The sequence below is a fragment of the Salvia hispanica genome, chromosome 6, assembly GCF_029641045.1.
Source record: "Salvia hispanica isolate PSC_SH4W2 chromosome 6, Shi_PSC_v1, whole genome shotgun sequence".
In the NCBI taxonomy this organism is placed as follows: domain Eukaryota; kingdom Viridiplantae; phylum Streptophyta; class Magnoliopsida; order Lamiales; family Lamiaceae; genus Salvia; species Salvia hispanica.
The window spans coordinates 7320066-7343023 of record NC_142697.1 but is presented as its reverse complement, the minus strand read 5'-3'; the positions used below and the strand labels follow the sequence as shown (position 1 = coordinate 7343023).

Sequence of the window (22958 nt, the reverse complement as noted above, 5' to 3'; positions counted from 1 at the left end):
GCAGTCCAACCGATGGAGACCGTATACAACGCACTTGTTGTAATCATCACTTAGATATTTTGTATGGTTTTTGCATAATTATCACATAAGCAAATAAGGCAGATAATCCACTTAAAATAGATAAACACCAAATAAACAGATAAATCCATTTAATGCATGGCATTTAAACACATAGGATAATTATCGACAATTATTTAATCTAGGTAAGGGAGAATCAATTAAATAATTAAGTTTTATATTGGATAATCTTTATCCAAATTCATTTAGGATTTATCAAGATAGTGTAAACTATCCAAATCCATTTAGGATTATTCTAGATTTTATCTCGATAAAATCAAATCCTACAATTCAAGATAATGTTGATCTAGAATTATCATTATTTAAATCGCACTAGGATATTACTAGATAGAAATAATCCCATCATAATCCATAAGATAAAAATAAAATCCTATCAACCAAGATTTATACAAATCTTAATTCTATTTAGAATAGATATCCAGAATATATCAAACATTACTTAGGATTTCTTAGATAAATTAATTTATCTAAATCCAATTAAATAAGGATTTTCTTATATATCATCTTTATCCTAATCTATCTAGGACATAAATCCAAAAGATAAGGATAACTTGAATTAATACTTATTTTAATCCATCTAGGATTTGTCTTAATAGAATTAAATCTATTCAAATCCATAGGATAAAATAAATCAATATTAATATTAATCCTAATCCGTCTAGGATTTAACTTGGAGTACATCCATAGAATTAAATAATATAATATTCGAATTATTCAAATCTATCCAAGATTTATCTAGGAATAAATCCATATAAATCTATATGATAAGAATAAAATATTATATTATCACTATCCAAATCCATCTAGAATTGATCTATGAATAAATTCATATAAACTCATAGGATAAGAATAAAATAATATTATCATTATCTAAATTCAACTAGGATTTATCTAGGGATAAATCCACATTAATCCATAGGATATAAATAAAAATTAAATTGTCATTATCCAAATTTAACTAGGATTCATCTAGGAACTAAATCCATACTAATCCATAAAATAAGGATAAAATCCATAATTAATCCATGATTTAATACAAAATCAAATCATTTATAATATATAAAATCCACAAAAGATATATTCAAATCTTATTTTCCAATTAATCTTGAATTATTTTCAAAATTGAATCCAAGGATTTGGAAACCCTATTCAAATTTGGAATGTGAAGTCACGTGACGATGCCAAGCGACGTAGAACTTGAGTCCGGGAAACTGCCGCGAAGGGCTCCCACTCGAATACTCAGCCCTGCATGTGTTTTCCTTATGTGCAGGTTGAACGATGACGAGCGGTGGTGGGTTTTGAGCATGATAATTAATTAAGATGGATATTTGAAACATCAAGCGTAGTTGTGTCTTCATACATAGCTATTCTTTCTCTTGGTCGTTTTCCGCTGAGTTTTGATACACTTATGTTTATTTCGAATATGTTGCACTCTCCTTTCGAGTTAGAGGCTTTAGACTATCTTGTGGTTTTTATCTTGGAAAACTATGTCATACTCTTGACATTGTTGAATGTCATTTATTACACCTTCCTTTTCTTATTCGAGTTTCGAGGTTAAGTTATTGCTTTAAACACTCTGATAGTTCTTTCTAATCTTTTGGTCAACACTCTTTAATTGAAACCCTAGCCTATGTTTACTTCTTTGGAGTCTGTTTGGGTAGGGCCGCCGCATTTATTGTACCCTAGGAGGGCGGGCTGTTACATCACTGATCCAATAGCATTAGCATAGGGGACTTTCTTCATGGCATCAATATCAAACTGAGACTTAGGGCATAAATCTTTACTCAACATAAAATGAGCAGCAAGGGGAACAGAAGCAGGTTTAGCATCAAACATGTTAAATTTCTTCAACACTTTGTACACATAAGGCTCCTCATGCAGAACAAGAGAACAATTTTTTTTATCTCTCTCAATGCATATGCCAAGAATTTTCTGAGCATCCCCTAAATCTTTCATGTCAAAATTATCACTCAGAGAAGATTGCACAGCCTTAATAGTTTTCAAACAAGGACCCATGATCAGCATATCATCCACATGTAACAAAAGAAAAACAGGAACAGAAACAAGGTCTTTCATATACAAGCATGCATCAAAGGTACTTCTTTCAAAACCTAACTTATGCATACAATTATTGAACTTGATGTTGCACTGCCTGAGAGATTGTTTCAAATCATACAGGACCTTTTTCAACAAACAAACATGATTAAGAAACTTAGGATCAACAAAACCTTCAGGCTGTTTCATGTAAATAGGTTTATCTAAGTCACCATGCAAGAAGACAGTCTTAACATCCATCTATTTTAATTCCCAATCAAAATGAGCACATAAGGCAAGCATTAATCTCACAGTGGTAAATTTAACAACAGGAACAAAGATCTCAGTGTAATCTACCCCCTCTTGTTGAGTAAATCCCTTAGCCACAAGTCTGGACTTGTACCTCAGGCCCTCCACCTCATTTTTCAGTTTGTAAAGCCATCTGCGATCTACCACAGATGCACCAGGAGGCAAAGGTACAAGTAACCAAGTAAAATTAACCTTTAAAGAATGCATCTCCTCCAACATAGCTTTATGCCACTGGTTCCAAAACTTAGATTTAGTAGCTTGCTTATAAGTTTGGGGCTCATCCCCATCAGATTCATGCACATTGAAAGCTAAGTTTATAAGAGAAACTAAACCAACAAAGCCATCAAACTTAACAGGTTTCTTTACATTAGTTCTTCTAGCTCTATCTCTAGCAAGCACATAATCCTGTAAGTTAGGAGCAGCAGGGCTATTAATCACATTTTGAACAAGAATAGGAGGAGCATTTCTAGCAGGACTATCATGCAGATTAGGCACATTATCACAAACATTTTGGGCAGGAAAATTATCATGAACAACATTTGGATTTCCTTCATCAGGAGTCTCATTAGGTATATGGGCTAGATAGGTGTTCCAAAAAGGCTGCTCCACCTCACTTGGAGCATCATTGAGAGACTCCACATCAGTGAGTGAGACAGTGGACTCCACCTCATTAAGAGATTCATTGTCCACATCTATAGCATCTAGGTTACATGTCAATCTTAAGCAGTGGAATTCATCTTCATTGAAGACTATATCCCTACTTGTTATGACCTTAAACCCAGGTCCATCCCTAAGCCAGACTCTATAACCTTTAACAGCTTCAAGATAACCTAGAAAAATACCTTTCCTAGACCTAGGCTCAAGTTTATCAGACTTGGTATGCACAAAAGCAGAACACATATTCAGGACATTGACCAACTAGAGGCACATAAGGAGACCTATTTACCAAATAAGTAGCAGTTAACAAAGCCTCAACCCAAAAATTTTAGACAAACCAGACTTAGAAAGCATGCATCTCACTTTATCAAGCAAAGTCCTGTTCATTCTCTCAGCAACCCCATTTTGCTGAGGGGTATAAGGCACAGTTTTATGTCTTTTGATTCCAAAACCATCACATAAGTCATCCATTTGATTATTACAAAACTCCAGGACATTATTAGTTCTAATAGCCTTAATTTTCTTGCCAGTTTGAGTTTCAATCAAGATTTTCCAAGTTTTCAGTTTTTCAAAAACATCAGACTTATGTCTCATCAAAAAATACCAAACTTTTTTTGAAATATCATCAATCACAGACAAGAAATAGACACATCCAAAGTGAGAAGACACAGAAGCAGGTCCCCAAACATTCATATGCAAGTATTCCAGAATACATTTACTCACATTTGCAGGTGTAGGAGTAGAAGGAAAAGAGACCCTATGCTGTTTACCCAGCACACAAGAGTCACAAAAAGGCAACTCACTTTGAACATCATTATCAGATAGGATGGCATGTTTTTTCAGAATACTTACGCCTTTAGCACTCATGTGACCCAGCCTATTATGCCACAACATAGTTTTGTCAGATTTAACAACATTGGCAAAAGCTTTATCACATGTAAGAGGCACAACAGTACAGACATATAAACCACACTTCTTTTTAGCTTTAAACAGGCACATAGATCCTTTGCAAATTTTCATACAGCCTTCCCCCCTTTTTCCCCCTATACCCTTATTTTCAAGAGCAGTACATGACATCAAATTATAGCGAAGATCTGGAACATATCTCACATCCTTTAAGTTAAGCACATAACCATTTTCAAACTTCAAACACACAGTGGCAATTCCAAGAATTTCACACTTCTTGTCATCAGCCATTGACACATAGGTTTTGGTTACAGGCTTCAGCTCAGAAAACACTTCCTTGAAGGGACTTACATGACAAGTACATCCAGAATCACATAGCCAATCATTAGATGTAAAAGGGTAGGCAGGAGAAGCATTCACAAATGGCAGATCATGCACCTTGAACACAGAGTCATTCATATTATCATAAGTAGCCACATTGACAAGAGGTTCAACCTGGGAATTATTGTTCTGGAATTAATTCTTTTTAGGTTTGGTGCACTCCTTTTTATAGTGCCCAACATCCCCACAATTAAAACACTTCCTATAGGTCTTAGGATCCTTACTTCTGGACCTAGATCTATACTTTTTCTTGCTATTATTACCTGAGTTAGAGCCACCACTAGATTCATTTCCCCCTCTGGATTTAGACCTACCTCTAACATTAAGCACTTTGTTATAGACATTCTTATCAGCAGCTCTTTCCCTAAGTTCAAGTTCCTTAGATTTCAGGGAGCTAACTATCAATTCCAGAGAAGCAGAGTCCCTGCCATACTTAATGGCAGCTTTAACATCACTATAAGAATCAGGAATGGCATTCATTAGGGCTATATTTTTGTCACCAGATCTCTTAATATCTTGCACAAGCTTCTGAAACCTATCAACATTGTCATCTATGTCCTTAGCAAGATCAAGCTTAAATTTAAACAATTTTTCAAGCAGGGACATAGAAGTTTCAATAAACAGAGTATCAAGTAATTTCCACATTTTAGAAGCTGACTCAACATGATCAACTTTCCTAATTACATAATCAGACAAGTTTAACACTATAGTAGCCCGAGCCAACTCATTCATCTCATCTTTTTTATCCTGAGCAATATCCTCAGGTAAAGTACCATCAACAACCTTGAAAACCTTTTGTTGAATCAAAATACACTTCATTTTCTGTTTCCAAATAGCAAAATCATTTTTACCATTATAGGAAACCAAACCAACATGCTGACACATTTTAGCAAGAAATTTTGCAAGAACACAGGAAGCAAGACAAAAACACAAAGCCTTACACACCTGAAAACACAGAGACATACACAGGCAACACAAGAACAGACATACAGCTTTCACACAACAGATAGGACCTCAAATCCTTGACTGTCACGAGCAAAACTGGTCAAGGCTATCCTAGCTCGCAATCACTCACTACTGGAGGGCGCAGGGGGTCACTTGGGCAGTACAAGATGCTTGGTGGTCAAGTAAAATGAGATCACAAGATCACAGAAAACAAGAACCAGCGGAAGCAACACAGAAACAGAAAGCACATGAAGTCCTAAGTCTTTGCCAGAGACTGTCTACCAGAAAACAAGATCCCAAGCCTATATTTGGCACTAAGCAGAAAAGGAAAAGTAAGGGAGTTGAAGCCAATTTACCGGAGTAAATCCCCTCTCGAAAGAGGATTCCATTTGCCCACCTCCTTAAACGACTTGGCGTGCTGGACTAGTCCCCCCGTGGCTCTGATACCACTGTATGGATCAGACCAGTCCAGATTCACTAATTACCAAGACCTCTTTGTTCTTGTACAAGAGAGCTCAGCCAAACTCTCACCCACGCGGCTGATTTACACTTATACAAATGTGTAAACGTACAAGAGATACAAGTAAGAGAACCCTAACTATTACAAGTCTCTTGACCGAAACCCTAGTTGGTTTACCCACTTGATTTGTATCCTGCACACTCAAGAAATCAGTTAGTAACTTCACACAAGATCCTCTCGGATCAAATATAAGTAACTAACACAATGAATTGAAGCAATTCAGAATAGATCACAAGATATGGCTCAGAACCCGCCACATAGCCCAGATCTATTCAACTAGAACCGAATCCAAGGGTGCATCGATGAATTGACTGAAGTCTACCCTCGCACCGTCAATACCTCCACCACACTGCCCCTTCACACCGGATTGGTTCACCACACACAACTCAGAGGAGAAACCCTAGTTTTCACAAACGCTAAGCAACCGAAGAAGTTGCCTTCTCAACAACTCACACTAGATTAATCACACAAGAACAGTGAAGAATCTCAAGGAATCAACAGGAGAAGCCATCAGAGAAGCAGAGAGAAAACAGAGAGTCTCAGAGTGTAGGGAGAAAGAGTAGAGTGTAGAATGAGAATAAGAAAACGGCTCCCACTCTCACTTAACAAACACAACACACAAACCCTCAATCCAACGACCGAGAAGCAGGATCCAAGTGAAGAGGCACGTGGCAGCCATCCAGGTGTGAAGGGTAAGTAGCTGGGCTTCTGGACCAAGTCCAGTAAGGATAAAAGGCCCAAACACAAATTAAATCAGGCCTAACAATAATAGTCCACATATATTCAACAACTGTATTACCCATTCGAATGCCGATGTAGGTAGGGAGTTATGAAGCATTTCTATAGAAAATGATCTTTATCAATCATTGGTTGATTTTTGTGCTTGAAGTTGATGTTTCCAGTGATGTCATTGCCACATCTCCATGGTAATTATCGTTCCATTTTGTTAAGTACCGTTTCAATGAGCTGTCAGAATGTTTTTGCAAGCATGATTAAAAAAGAGTTAACCAACTAAAAATATTATTAGTATGTAAATGGATGTCAAGTAGTGTGGTAAAACTAGGGGTTAGTAGCAGTACTCAATTTAAGGTAGATACTGCAAATGTTCTATGTAGGAGCCCATGATCTAATGGCCATAGGAACAGGTGATTTGTTGTCTCATATGGATTCACTTGCATTGACGGGAATGGGCAATCAAGTAGAATGGAAAACAGTTAAGTTGAGAGAAAATGGGAGGTATCAAAATTGGGTTAAAAATAGATTTGGGATGAAAGTTGTTTGGTCAATTCATAAATGTTGTAAGAGAAATAATAAGAAAAAAGAAGAAAAACTCGAAAATCCCTTATTTTGAAAATTTCACATCCGTCGATTTCATATTCTGAAAGATCAGAAAGTTTGAATTTCTTCTCAAGCACTAAGTCGTCGAGTGAGAGTATATAAGAGAGAGAAATACAAAAGAGATACTATCTGCTCAGAAACTTGAAATCCTTCTTCATTGTAGATGCATTCGAAAATAGAATGGATATACTACCTCCGTCCCAAAAATATTAAAGACAATTTGGACCCTCATCATTATTATTTTTTAATATGGGGTCCTAGTAGTATAACTTGTAAATAAATTTATGTATATGAGAGAACTTTACATATATAAAAATGAAATATTTTTATAGAAAGAATGAAAAAAGAAAGTTTCTTTACTTTTATGAGACGGAAGGAGTATAAGACAATCAAGGTGAGAGAGATAGCCATGAAAAAATAAATATAAAGAGAAGAATTAGAATTCATAGATTTGACTATGGAAGAGAAAATGTAAGTGGAAATGAACTTGTAAAATAAAACACATTTACTTCCCTTTTCCATAAAATATTACCTTCGCCTTTGAAAAATAAAAACTATAGCTATCTTAGTTTATACCTTAAAAATAGAAACTTCTAAGCTTTATATTTTATGAAATTTTTTAATACATCAATTTATTTACAACTTATATAGTACCATTTAAACACCACTAATAAGTAATAATATGAACCCCACAATCCACTAATTTCTCTTAATTCTCTTACTATACCAATTGTTTATTAAATTTGTTGTCGTTTCAAAAGTTTTCAAAGACGGAGATAATATCTAATATTATCATTTACGGATGTGCATTATTTGTAATCTCATTTATTTTTCCATTTTAGATAAGAGTAGTGATTTAGAGACATAATGTCTCTATGCCATAATACCCTTATGGCACTTTGACATAAATATATTTTTTTTATTATGACTACTTTACCCAATATCATATTAAATAGATACAAATCTAATTAAGGAATATTAAATCAAATTAAATATCTTTATATAAATACATATTTATTGATTTGATTAGAGATAAACTACAATCACTCAAAACTTTTAATATGTTTACGTATCATTTTTTTCATGTTAATTTTATACTATATTATTTAATTAAAAATCATGAATTTAGATTATAAATTAGTTACTATAGTATTAATTAACAAAATACATTCTAAATTGTTATTTAACAATAAAATAATTTGATAACTTCATATATTATTATTTTTTCAAATAAATTTTTATCTAATCAGTTGATAATTTAATTATGCGTTATTTTCTTTTTTAATTTTATACTTTCATAGCCCGTTTTATTATTATTTTAGTTAAATTTCTTATTCAAATTTGAATTGTATGATTATTTGAAAATAGTATATCATGTTTAATTTGTTTCATGGTATAGTGAATAACGCTAAGGATTCTAATATTTTATAAAGCAAATATAAAATATATAACTTTAAAATATTAAATAGATAAGTTAGGAACATGTTTTTTTTTCTTATCTTAGTTTGATTGTAACTATCCTTAAATTACGAATTGAACGAAATAAATTTTGTAAATGAAGAATCTTTTAAAAATGAAAAATTTCTTTAAATTAAAATCATAAACTCAATTAGTGTTAATATAGCATATACTATCAAATTTGGATTTTTTGCATGCCATAGTAAAGTGAGCTAAGAACTAACTATTTTAGAAAGAAACAGAAAAATATTAAACTTTATAGCCTTTTAATATTAAATAAATGAGTTAAATATGTGTGATTATTTTTTTGATAGACGGACCAAAATAAATGTTAAAAAAAATGGAAGTATTAAATTTATATTTTTATAAAAATTTTAAAGCATTGGAATTTTTAATATTTTAGAATTGTCTGTCTCTTTTACTATTATATTTTTCATTTTTAACAAAAAAAATGGTAAAATTCATAAACATTTTCTCCTTTTCAATATTCTTTAGTTTCAGCAAGTTATAAATTTTTTTAAGGAATATGAGAGAAAAAAAAATAGAACTTAAACGCTGATGGGGTTTGGTACCCCTTGCACAGCGGAAGACTTGTACAAAACAAATAAATCAGATAAGGATCTATTTGACCGATTATGCGATTAATCAATTCACATGTTAAACAGATAATTGCATGCTAGAACGCAAATAATTCATGCTTAGAAAATATAAATCCTAAACATGTTTTCTACGGTTTTGGGTTACCGACTTAATTCTCCAAAGAATCGTCGATTGCTCGCGCCTTCTCCACATGATGATCTTCAATACTAGACCACGGATCTTCTGACTAGTTCCCGAACTGTTTCTCGATATCAGGGTGGGCTGAAATTATCAAAATACTAGGTCTCGAATAAAGAAGACAGAAAAATCTCACGGAGGAGAGCTGAGAGAATTTTCGAGCTCCTCTAAAAACAGAGGGGGACGAAAATTTCTACAACTAATTAATTAATTCTGTCTCTCCTTTATTCTCCTATTTATATTAAGTTCATATTGAGCCCAGTCAGGGATCTATGGAAGGTTTTGGATATGGCCTCCCCCAATTAGCTTTTTACTAATTTAATTAAACCCACAATTTAATACAAGTTTATATTGGAATATTACGAGCAGCCACTACAGAAGTAATATTGCACTCTCCATCCAAATCCGAAATTACAAGTGATCCGGATTTCTATTATTTATATTATTTATTTCCCGCGCTTAAGATATAAATGTCCATTAATTAATTAATGTCTGCTATGGACTTAATTAATTAACATCTTATTAATTCCGAGAGTAGACTTAGCAAGAAACACTTAATTATTATTCATAGAGTAATAAAACTCCAACTGGCCAGTTTTCTGAATAATAAAACCTTGTTCGAGTTCCTCTTGAGGACATTATCAAACGAGACTCACCTCGCGCACGATTCAACATAATAGCAATCCTAGCACCGCTAGATATTAATCACCGCTACCCAATATATCAGGATTATTGGGTTGCGAAAAACCCGCACCATTTAATAAGTCAAAGTAGTGCATATTCAATACCGTATGCTCAATGCTAACGTATGTAGATTAAGAAATAGTTATTTATCAAGACCTAGTCTTTCAGTAGATAGCATAAAGACACGTCTTGCTGTTAGATCCATTCAGTGCTATACCACACCAACGTCATCTCATTTCAGTAAGGCTTAGAAATAATCGGACTGATATTGCAACCTTTCACGATAGGTAGTCTTAGCCTATCTAGGTTGTGAAATTCTTCTTTTTCTTTTGCAAAGCATTGCATAGAACCGACTGTGTTACCTTAAAGTGGACGTCGCCCACAACCAGTCTACTAAGCAAAAGACTTAGACTTTGTTTGCTTCTTATATATTTAAATGTTTATAAAACATCTTATAAATGCACAAGCAAACACATGTAATAATATACTGATTCTATTCGTGCGAACCTGCTCGAATAATACTGAATCGGGTTAAAAGTGGATTATAGAGTTTTACGTATACAAGCAAGATTCTATTCGAGCGAAACTTGCTCGAAACATGCTTTTCAGTATACCAAACCTTACAAAACGCATGGTCAATGCCAAAAGTTGCAGATCCCAATTACTTTCATAATCAAATTAACCTTATCAAGATCTTAATTAATACTACTTCCATATATAAAATGCATGGGCAACAAGTACATATACAAAATTTAAATTTAATTTAAAATTAAATGTAAAACAAAATTACTATTTTAACTCCATTATGGCAATGCCATTATGTCTCTAAAACATTTTACTTTAGGTAAACAGACTCATAAGTAGTACTACTTCCTTAAATTTTACATTTATATTTTATTACGTAGTATAAAATTAGCTATTTATATTTTACAAATTTTTACGTGGAAAATGTATAGCCTTAATAACTAGGGAAATGAACTTACTCATGTCAAAAATTTATACTCCCTCCATCCTATAAGAATACGCACTCTTTCTTTTTTAGTCCGTCCCACAAGAATATGCATTTTCCAGATTTGGAAACTTTTTTCTCTCTAATCAGATGCGATTCATTTCCACTAACAATACTTTAATAACTTTTTCTCTCTCCCTCTCCCTTACTTTACCAATTGTACATTAAATTTTGTGTCGAACCCAAAATATATATTTTTTAGGGACGAAGGGAGTATTAATCACCAAACAAATACCATCTATGCAAAAATGGAAAATGAAGCGTTGCATAAAGGATTGAACTATCAACCTCCAGACTAGAATCCGCATAAGGAAACCAGCTCCGCTAAATGAAACTTCAAAAAATTTCATATGAATATGCTCCCTTCGTTCCACAATAAGAGTCACACTTCATCCTTGCCATAAATGGTAAATAGGTCTCACACTCTACTAACTCATTTCACTCACATTTTATTATAAAACCAATATAAAAAATGAGTGTCATATTCCACTAACTTTCTAACACACTATTCTTTATATTTTTTAAAATCCGTGCCCATAATAAGAGTGACTCCTATTGTGGGACGGAGGGAGTAATATATATAGTCATATTTCAAATGGTTGGGGATTCCAAGGAACTCACGTGCCCCAACGTGAGCCCGCCTCTGGATGATGAATATATAATACGATTGAAGTATTGTTATTGAAAAATGTATTTTACTTTAAGTCCATGTTTGGTTGTCAGGATTCTGTCCAGGAAAACAATCTGATTTCTTAATATTTAAATTTTTGTGTTTGTTTCTATTTTTAATCAAACTGGAAAATAATCAGAATCCGAAAATGATGTACAAATCAATGATGAAGACAAGTCGAAGCTAGTTTGTTTCTATTTCAAGAAGAAGAAGCACACAAATGAATCATGTTTCGAATTAATCAGATTTCCCGATTGGTGGGAAGAGAAACACGGCAACGGTCCATCCACACCACCGCCTACTCGCACACCCTGAAACCAGGAGATGGAGGAAGCAATCCCGTCACCACGCCGGGAGCAACAGGGAAGCCGCTCAGACTTGGGGCAGTGACAGGGGGGAGCGATGATCGGTGCTGCTCAGTCGGTGAATCAAACCGGAACCGCTAATTTTGTCGGAGGGACAGTGATAGCAAATTAGTCAGAGGAAGAATTTGGGGGATATGGTGAAACAACGGCGGCTGGTGAAGGTAATGTAGGGTTTAGGGTTCTTTTGTTAAAGAACCCCAGACTCTGCGGAAATCTCATTTTTTTTACCCAAGCACTCTAATAAATTACATAATATACCGTATTTGTTGCCAAATGACCCCCACACTCATATTTCATGAAAATTAGACCCCAAACTACGAAGCAATCCCGTAAATGCCCAAATTGTGTGTAAAAATAGGTTTTTGTGCCTAGAAAAAAATGGAATTGCATGTAAAGTATCTAGTGGACATGAAAAGAACGATAAATTGATATTTGATTGTGGGGCAACTGTCACAAAACTTGTGACTTACAGGCATTCAAAAATCTCAAAAATCTCATATTCAGACAGCTAATGGCGAGTTTACACATTTCACACATTACAGACACTTCACACATTTCAAGCATCCAATTTATTTTTTGACCCGAACCGAATCGAATTGAAATATTGAAATTTGCAAAAAGTTTAAATTGAACTAAACCGAAAAACTGAAAAATTGAACGAAATTTGAAATTTTAGTTTATGAATAATGTGTGTTTAGTGTGTGTATTTTTTGCATAGTGTTATTTTGTGTAATACTTGTATAGTGTGTGCATTTTGTGTATAGTGTATGTAATGTGTTTATTTTGTGTGTATAGTGTGCAATATGTGGAGTGTGTTTTTTGTATAGTGTGTGTGCAGTGCTTGTACTTTGTGTATAGTGTGTGTATTTTATGTATAATGTGTGTAGTGTGTGTATATTATGTGCAATGTGTGTATCTTGTGCATAGTATGTGCAATATGTGTATAATATGCATAGTGTGTGTATAGTGTGTGCACTGTGTGTGCACTGTGTGTATTTTGTGTATAGTATGTGCATTGTGTGTATTTTGTGTATAATATTTGTAGTATGTGGAATGTTGTATATTTTGTATATAGTGTGTGGGTAGTGTGTATGTAATGTTTGTACTGTGTGTATTTTGTGTATAGCGTGTGTATAATGTGTATTTGTGTATAGTATATGTATTCTATGTAAAGTGTGTATAAGTGTGCATTTTGTGTATAGTGTGTGCGCAAATTCTTTAAATTCAATTTCAAATCAATCACTCCATCAGTCCCAACTAAGCTCAGTTGTACTCCTTCTGTCCGCGAATAGAAGTCCCTGTTCAGTTTTATCATAAATGGTAATAGGGTCCGACATTCCACTAACCCATTTCACTCACATTTCATTTAACACTAATATATATAATTGACACCCATATTCCACTAACTTTTTTTCACCTACTTTTTTTTATATTTCTTAAAACTCGTGCAAAATGAGACTACTAATGGCAGACGAAGAGAGTATTCTTTTTTAGGATGTTCCAACTAAGTTGAGTCATTTGTTTCTTGACTAAAAATAAAATATCCAATCACTCTTACTTTATCTCATCATATACTTTACTCTCTCTTTTTATCCTTCATACTTTATTCCTATCTCCTATTTTTCAACACAATTTCTTAGTCTCCGCAACAATTTTTGACTCTCTATTGAATCCCAATTCCATTTCTATTTCCATTCCCAATTCCAATTCTAGTTCTAGTTCCAATTCCATGTAACAAATAAAACCCCAGGCTGTGATTGGTATATGGAATTGGAGGTATGGAATTGGAATTGGAATTGGAAGCTCCAATTCCAAATCTAGTGTTTGGTATCAAAAAATTTTGGATTTGGAATTGAATTCCAAATCCTTCAATTCTACAATTTGAATTTCATATCAAAAGGAGTGGAATTCCAAATATTTATTAAATTACACAAACTACACACACATTCTTACACACATTCATACACACACTACACACACTATATACACTACACACACACTGCACACACACATTCAATGACGCAAACACACACTGCACACACACATTCAATGACGCAAAAACACACACACAGCACACCGCACACGCAAACACACACAACACACACCTTCACACACACAGCAGAAACACAACACACACTCACACACATCCTCAAACATAGTACACACACATCCTTACCCACACTACACACACACTCTAACACACACAGTACACAACACACACATTCACACACACACACACTGCACACACACACTCTAACACACACAGTACACAACACACACACAAACACTGTACACACGCACATTCAAATTTTTAAATTCAATTCCATATCAATTACTCCCTCCGTCCAAAAAAAATAGATCACTTTTGCCATTTCGGGACGTCCACAAAAAATAGATCACTTTCTAAAAATGAAAAGTTTATCTCTCATACTTTTCCCTCTTTTTCTTCCCTCTCTCATACTTTACTCACTTTTTCTCCCAATTTCTCATACTTTACCTACTTTTTCTCCTCCTCTCTCTTATTTTACCAATTCTACATTGAAACCTGTGTCATATATAAAGTGATCTATTTTTAGTAGACGGAGGAAGTATTTCATTTTGCCGAATAAAGAATTTGGAATTAAATTCTAATTCAATTTCTTCCAATTCAATTCTAATTCTGTCTACCAAACAAACCCCTAGAGCAAGACGTTTAAATTGTAGGTGGAGACGTATAAACAAATTTATCTTCACTATTCCGTGTGAGATTTAAACAATATAGCAATGTCGGTGTTTGTATAAATAAATTCTCATCCAACTCAGACTCCTAATCCTACTTCATTTCTTCCACAACCTCTACAGCAAAAAAAGAAAAAGCCCAAAGCCGGTCAACTCCTTCGGCGCTGTTCAATCCTTCTCGCTAGCGATCATCGAGAAGGACTATTTCCGGCTACTCTCCGTCAACCTCCCGCCACCAATCATGAATCCCGAATAGTAATTCTCACATCTCTCTATTTACCGATTATTGCGTGACGATTGCGAAAATCTTCGCTGCTCATATATTCCGATTTGTTTCGGCTTGGATTTGATAGATCCACAAGCGTTTTTTCATTGGGAATTCTTTTTGGTTTTTTATTTTTAGGTCGTGATTGTAGATCCGTGAAATTTTGTCTTTGTAAGATTGGATTTTGATGCATCTATTGGTCGATCTTCCTTCTCTAGCTGATTATTTCTTTGTGATTTTCTGTTGGGATCGAGGATCCTCTTGTTGTGTCTGTGCATAGTTTTTGCTGAGTTTGCACCTGGACTGCTGTTGTGATGGTAATTTGAAGTTTTTGGTTGGGATCTTTTGGAATTTCGGCAATTATAAATCAGCCTGTAAATTACCAGATTTTGATGGTTTTGAATTTAGGTTATTTGATTATAGAGATTGTTTTCTCAATTTTGTATGTGGTTACAAAATTGAGAGGTTTAGAGAGTTGTGTCTGCTTTAGGAGTTAGGACCTGAAGCCTCTTGAATATAGATTGGACTTCAAGCTAGTAATAGGATGCCTGGGGAGTATAATTTTTTCTAGTTTATAAATCAATGGCGATTCTTACAAATTGTCGATTCCTTGGTTTTTTGTTCTTAAAGTAGTCATGATCTAATATTAGGATTGAGGAATGGATAACAACTGTCGTTTTCTCCTGTTGGAGCAGGACGTAGATAAGATAAATTTCGCAGATTGCTCAAATTAGGTAGTATCACTTACTTTTGCCACTGAATACTAAATCATCTAATTTTTCCCCCCTTAATTGTGTCTTTCAGCGACTACTTGTTCAAGCTTCTTTTGATTGGAGACTCTGGTGTTGGCAAGTCATGCCTTCTACTCAGATTTGCTGTAAGTGTTGCTTAAGCGAGTGTTTGGTCATTGTCTGTTATATTTTTTTGGTTTTGCATGCCTTTGCTTTTTTTCCAAAAGAATTCCTCTCTCATGTAAATCAATTATTTTCTCAAACAGCATTACTGATTTACCTGTATTTGATTTTATGGCAGGATGATTCTTACCTTGATAGCTACATCAGCACAATCGGTGTTGATTTTGTAAGGGGTTATCCTTTTTGCTCTGTATATTTTACATGGTTTAGTTACAATTCTAATCACATATTCAATTACTGCAGAAAATTCGTACAGTGGAGCAAGATGGGAAGACTATCAAGCTTCAGATAGTAAGCTTTTCTTTTTCATTCTATTTTATTATCAATGGCAGAGTTATTCTGTTTATTTGTTGATAGTTGTTTCATCATTGTCTAATTGTTTTATACTTCATATGTTTGGGGGCTTATATTGGTCTTTTACTTGCTAGGTCTGATGTACATCATCTTATTAGATGTAATGTTTTTGAATGACACATACATGCTTCTTGTTTTCATTTTGTAGTGTGTATGGTTCCCTTCTGATTCTATATTATTATGAACAGTATAATTTGGGTGTTTACTTGTGGAATGTAGATAGTCATTTATCATTGTAAACTTTGGAACTCAATCTGTTTGAGGGATTATTTTGGTCTTTTTTACTCGAAACTTAGTAATTTTGTATCTCAAACTTTTTTTTTATTTCTTTTATTTTTTATTTTTTTTTACCATCCATTTTTTGGAAATGGAAATCTCAAACTTATGTTTTGAGGGCTGGTTCTCATGTAGTTCAATCTGATTAGATGTAGCTTTTTGAGGAACACAAACCTGTTTCTTTTGTTTACCTTGTTGTATCTATGGCTCCCTTATGATATCAATAAGACAATGGGATGCAATTATTTGGGGAAACCAATGTTCCATTTCTTGTAGTGCTGTTCTTAGTCCGATGGAGTGATTTTGCTGGTTTCCTTTTGTTCTGCTGCTGTACGGTTTTCTAGTCAAATCATCTAGTTTTGCAGTGGAGGAATATTTACAGCTAATCTTTGAATGTATCAAGTATGAGTGACATAGCTTTCAATGTGTGCAAATGCTGTAAGTGTAAATTTCTGTTTGTAATGAGAAACTAGATATCCTGTGGTGATTTGCAGATGGTGTATACTGATTTGGGGTACGATTATGTTATTGCATTTTATCCTTGTGATACTTCCTCCCAATACCAGTGTATATTAAAAGCAAGTATATTTTCATTTTTTTTGCAGTGGGATACTGCTGGGCAGGAACGTTTCAGAACTATAACCAGTAGCTATTACCGTGGTGCACATGGAATTATAGTTAGTATCTTTCTTCTTGATTTACTCTAAATGTAAAACTTTGTGTTTCTAGTTTCTGATATATTCTGGACTTGGAATATTTGCAGATAGTATATGATGTAACTGACCAAGAAAGCTTCAACAACGTGAAACAATGGTTAAATGAGATTGACCGATATGCAAGTGAGAATGTGAACAAGCTCCTTGTTGGAAACAAGTGCGATCTTGCTGATAACAGGGCTGTGCCTTATGAAACAGCAAAGGTAAGCATTTTCTATGTTTGCTTGTGTGCTTTTGCTTTAGACTGATAAGTCTTTGCTGAAATAAATTGTTTTTTTGGTGAAGGCATTCGCCGATGAAATTGGCATCCCCTTTATGGAGACTAGTGCCAAAAATGCAACAAACGTTGAACAGGCTTTCATGGCTATGTCTGCTGACATCAAGAATAGGTTTGCTTTATTTTGTCTTGTTCTTCAAAGTTCATTTGTTATCGGTCAGTACACTTTTGTGATTTCAGCATATTACGAATGAGTATAATATTCCTTGTTCAAGTCGATCATAGTTGCCTTGTGCGTGAGTGACCTGTCTCCACACCAAATCTGTTGTTGAAGCATAATATTTCATGATAAATGCAGGATGGCAAGTCAGCCTGCATCAAACAGTGCTAGGCCACCAACTGTGCAGATTCGTGGACAACCTGTTGCCCAGAAGAGTGGATGCTGCTCGTCTTAGTGGGACTGCTGTTAATACTTGGTGGGGGTTGGCAGTCAGCTGGGCAAGTCTGACGTTTGTGCAGCCTTATAAGTGTTACACCTTAATATTAGTTCTCTATTCTTTCAAATATATTTGATTTGCTAAAGTGGCTGTACAAATTATGAAGGACTGGGTTACTCTTAATAGCTTTCGTTTGTTATATTGTTTTTACTTTCAAGTAGTTCAGTCCACAGATAGCAGTGTCCTAATGTTTGCAAACATGTGGTCAAGTCTGACTCATTTGGAATAGAATTCTGTATTATGTGATTTGTGTTGGTTTAATTTGGTTATTCTTTTAATAAATAGTTTTTACTTAATAAATTTGATTTCGTGGTAAAAAATAGAACGTGTGTTGTGATCTACTATAACGTACTCCCTTCGTTCCATTCAATAAAGATGATTGAATATTTTAGGTGGAGTGGTTGAGTATAATAAACTAGAGTGAATTGAATGGTTTATTGAGAGATGAATTTGTTTTAAAATGTGGAAAGTGAACATTTTGAGTGAGACAAATTTAAAAGGAAAAGTGAACATCTTGAATGAGACAGAGGAAGTAAATTATTTTCCAGCTATAGATAATGTATGTTGATGAAACCAAGTGTATAGTTCGAACAAGTCTTGATGACCACCTGGGCTACACTTAGTAGGCTACAAAAGAAAGATGTGGCAATGGCCAATGTGCGTATGTAGGTCGAGCGATTGTAGCGATAGGATCTTGATGCGAGGAACTCGACCAAGAGATATGTGGCAAACAAAAGAACATTGCTGTAGGTTGCAGTAGATCATCTCCCTTCCCTCTGCGTACCATAGACTATGAAGAAATGGTTCTAAAACCATTCTTGCGGCCACAACAAGTCGCTTGCACCAGCCGAGTTCCTTAGATAGATCTGGTCTGATCAGTCCGACTAAGGCGAGCATGCTAGGAATAATCTTCAAGCTTATTAGATCTACACTCTAGGAGCACCATATGCTCTGAGTCGCGTAGTCCTTATGATCCCATTTAAAGCATCCTCTATTCCAGAAACAATCTAGTTTTAGATTTGTTTATATAGTTGTTGTTGGTAGTGGTGTTCAAACTTATCTTTATTTCATTCTTGTTTGTTTCGCTTTCCGGATTTATTTTATTTTTCATTTTAGTGTCACTTTCTCGCTTTCTTATTTAAGTTTATTGTTTTTTCAAACTTTCTTTAAGTTTACCTTTTGATCCCACTGTTGCAATATTTTCAAGTGTTATCCGAAAATCTCAAAAATATCTTCAAGTCTGCACTCGCTCCGTCCCATAAAAATAAGATCATTTTCTATTTTAGGTTGTTCCATAAAAATATCCTCTTCTATTTTTGGTAACTTCATTTTTTCCAAAAAGGTGGGCTCCATTCTCCTCTAACGATACTACAATTACTTTTTCTTTCTATTCTCTCTCTTACTTACCAATTGGATATTATTTCTTGTGTCGTCTCGAAATTGTTCATATTTTTATGCGGCGGTGAGAGTAGTTAAGAAAAATACAAAAACATTTTCTATGTAGTCAACTTGTGAAACTACTACTTTCTTAGAATGCAAAGGCCTATGCGCTCAAAGGAAAACATGGACAAGAGCCGCAACGCAAAAAGGACAAGGATAATCTGGTAGGTATGGACACGATCTCACAACTACATATCAGTATACTGTTTTGATACGGGTGCTTCGCACTCTTTTATTTAGATGTCGTGTGAATGCACTAGAAATCTCTCGTATTAAGCTCGAACCTAGTTTGTTGGTGTCTTCACCAGTCACACCAAACTAGTGCTAGTTAATGAAAGTTCATTCGGAAACCAAAAAAGTAAAGTCAAAATCATTTGGGGTATTCTCTCAATTTCAATAAAATGCAATCGGATGAAGTATGAGTTGGCGATCAGAACATATATGGATAGAACTTATAACGGGGTCTCGAAAACTAAGTAATTTTTGCTGGGCCCTTATCGTTTTTTTAGGTTCATTAGGATTCTTATTGGTTGGAACTTCCAGTTTTTTTGGTAGAAATTTGATATCTTTTGTTCCGTCTCAGCAAATCCTTTTTTTTCCACAGGGGATCGTGATGTCTTTCTACGGGATTGCGGGTCTCTTTATTAGTTCCTATTTGTGGTGCACAATCTCCTGGAATGTAGGTAGTGGTTATGATCGATTCGATAGAAAGGAAGGAATAGTGTGTATTTTTCGTTGGGGATTTCCCGGAAAAAATCATCGCATATTCCTCCGATTCCTTATAAAAGATATTCAATCCGTTCGAATAGAAGTTAAAGAGGGTATTTTTGCTCGTCCTGTCCTTTATATGGATATCAGAGGCCGGGGGGCTGTTCCGTTGACTCGTACTGATGAGAATTTGACTCCACGAGAAATTGAACAAAAAGCCGCGGAATTGGCCTATTTCTTGCGCGTACCGATTGAAGTATTTTGAGAAAAGGAACTGGGCTGAAGAACGAATGCTTTCTCAGCAGGAGGGAAAAAACGCAAGAATCCTGTTTTTTCTATAACTAAGTGATACTTTAGGATAAACAGATACAGATAAACCATATCTTGTAATTTTTTTTTCAATCGATCTTTTTATCCTTTCATTTGGGTTCTTTACTACCCAATAATCGGTTTTAATGATAACTGGCCCGGTTCTCTCTTGTTTTGCCGCTCATTTTTTTGACCATCCCAATATCTTTCTCCCAATTAGTCTATTCTTGACTATGGGGAATCATTGGAATTTTTTTTTGGAAATATTGGATATTTTGATAGAATAAGGTGTTCTTTCGTCTCAAAATATCAAGAATATTCATTACTTAAAGTACTTCTTTCGGCCATTCATCGAAAGGAGATATTTGTTTGGAATTTGATGAATTGAGATATCTGGAAACACTTGTATTATTTCTTTAGTCAAATTCCAAGTGGAGTCTTAGTCTATTTCTGTATTCTTTCTAGATTCAAAATAAAATCACAAATCAAATAGATTCATAGGTTTGATGCCTTGTCTACAACTCATGTTTGAAAGAAAGATTCGATTATATAAAGTCGACAGATGGAGTGGGTTAATTAAAAATTAACAGGCAAAAAATGGCAAAAAAGAAAGCTTTCACTCCTCTTTTGTATCTTGCATCTATAGTATTTCTGCCCTGGTGGATTTCTCTCTCATTTACTAAAAGTATGGAATCTTGGGTTATTAATTGGGCGAATATCGGCCAATCCGAAATTTTTTTGACTGATATTCAAGAAAAAAGTATTCTAGAAAAGTTCATAGAATTAGACGAAATCGTCTTCTTGGAAGAAATGATCAAGGAAGTATGATCGATACTGGGCGAACTAAGACTGTCAAATCGTGCAAATTGGGTAGTTATCAGGTTAACACGTTATTGACCAAACCCAATAAGGTCAAATCCAACCCAACGTACCGGATTATCATATCAGATAAAAAATTTCTAGCCCAAATTTATATGAAGGGACTTCACTTTCTACTAACTCATTAGTTTCACTTCCAATTAAGCAAAACCGACAATGAAGAAGCTTTACTTTGTATGTGAGAGAAAGAAATGTTGTTTCTTCAAGTGGTGCGAGTCCATCGACGAAGACAAAGCCGTCGGTTCGTCAACCTCAGTGGTTGGTTTCGATTTTGATTGTTTAGCCTTGAAGTTATCATATACTATTAAGCAAAATATTGAGAAATTAGTGAATATTATGTCGTATTGTCTATGCTTTGTTATTGTTGTCACACTTGTTTGAATTTTGAATCTAGCCCCTGAATCTGAAAAAAACTTTGTACGATGTATGTTGAAATGCATATGTATATTTTGAATCTGGATTTTGAATTTTAAATTTTCTGCATTTGGACTCGTCGAAGATAAACATACAACAAAATAAACGTCAAACTAGCCTTTCATATTCATAATCAACATTGAGTTAGTCCTGAACATTTTACCATTCATAATTATGTTAGGCTGATTTTTTCGTACAAATTATAATAAAAAAAAGTGTATTTATGTATCAAAATAATTAGGTCACTAATAATCCTAGATTAAGCCTAATCTGGTTAAAAAATAACTAATTTGCAGTTGACCGTAAGAAATTGGTGGAACTCTCAGAAAAGAACCGGATCGACAAAGATTTATTTGTTATGAAGCCGATTTTCAAAATTAAATATTTTGACCATATGTTAAGGATCAAATTTAGCCTTTTACTCTAATATTTTTTACTCCTTCCGTCCCATAAAAATACGGGCAATTGATATGGCACGAGAATTAAGACAAAATTGGTAAAGTAAGAGAGAGGAGGAGAAGGGTAGTTAAAATAGTAGCATTATTTGTAACGCCCCGCTTTTTCGAACCCTAATTTTTGTGACGTGGAAATTTTTGCATTAAATGCTTTTAATGCTATGATATGTGAAATTAATTGATGAGTGATTTATTGCAATATTCTATGTGACCTAATTGCGATTTTGAGTTGAGATTAAGTTGAATGGTCAACTTGTTGAATATGTGACGTGACTATTGAATAGTCAATATTGTGGAAAATATGACGTGGCCGTGGAATGGTCAAAGTCGTTGAAAAATGTGAAGTGGAGGTGGAAATCCGAATATGTGGATATTTTGATGTGGGAAAAATTGTGGTGAAATAATATCCTAAGGGATGAGTGAGAATTTAATAGGAGCATTATTTAATCATGTGGAATTTTCGACCCTCTCCTATTTATGGGAAAGAAATCCTATTTTTCTTGGATTTAATTATTGCTTGGAATAATTATCCAAATTAAATCCAAAGTCCGATTATTCCTTTTAATGGGTGAAATTTTCGGCCCCTATATTATTTCTAAAGGAGATTTTCGAAATCTCCTATTTTATGGGAGAAGGGATTATTTTTTTATTATATTATTTGATCC

At 34.3% G+C, this 22958-nt stretch overlaps 1 protein-coding gene across 1 annotated transcript; it reads left to right on the top strand.

The window, feature by feature from the left end:
* The first annotated feature begins 14911 nt into the window (after positions 1-14911).
* On the top strand, positions 14912-18349 carry LOC125207096 (ras-related protein RABD2a). The gene is made up of 8 exons (XM_048106307.2): positions 14912-15104; positions 15919-15991; positions 16147-16194; positions 16272-16319; positions 17264-17335; positions 17422-17577; positions 17660-17763; positions 17950-18349. Exons 1-8 carry the CDS (start codon positions 15091-15093, stop codon positions 18044-18046), a joined length of 612 nt encoding a protein of 203 aa, XP_047962264.1. The 5' UTR covers positions 14912-15090; the 3' UTR covers positions 18047-18349.
* The last annotated feature ends 4609 nt before the right edge of the window (positions 18350-22958 follow it).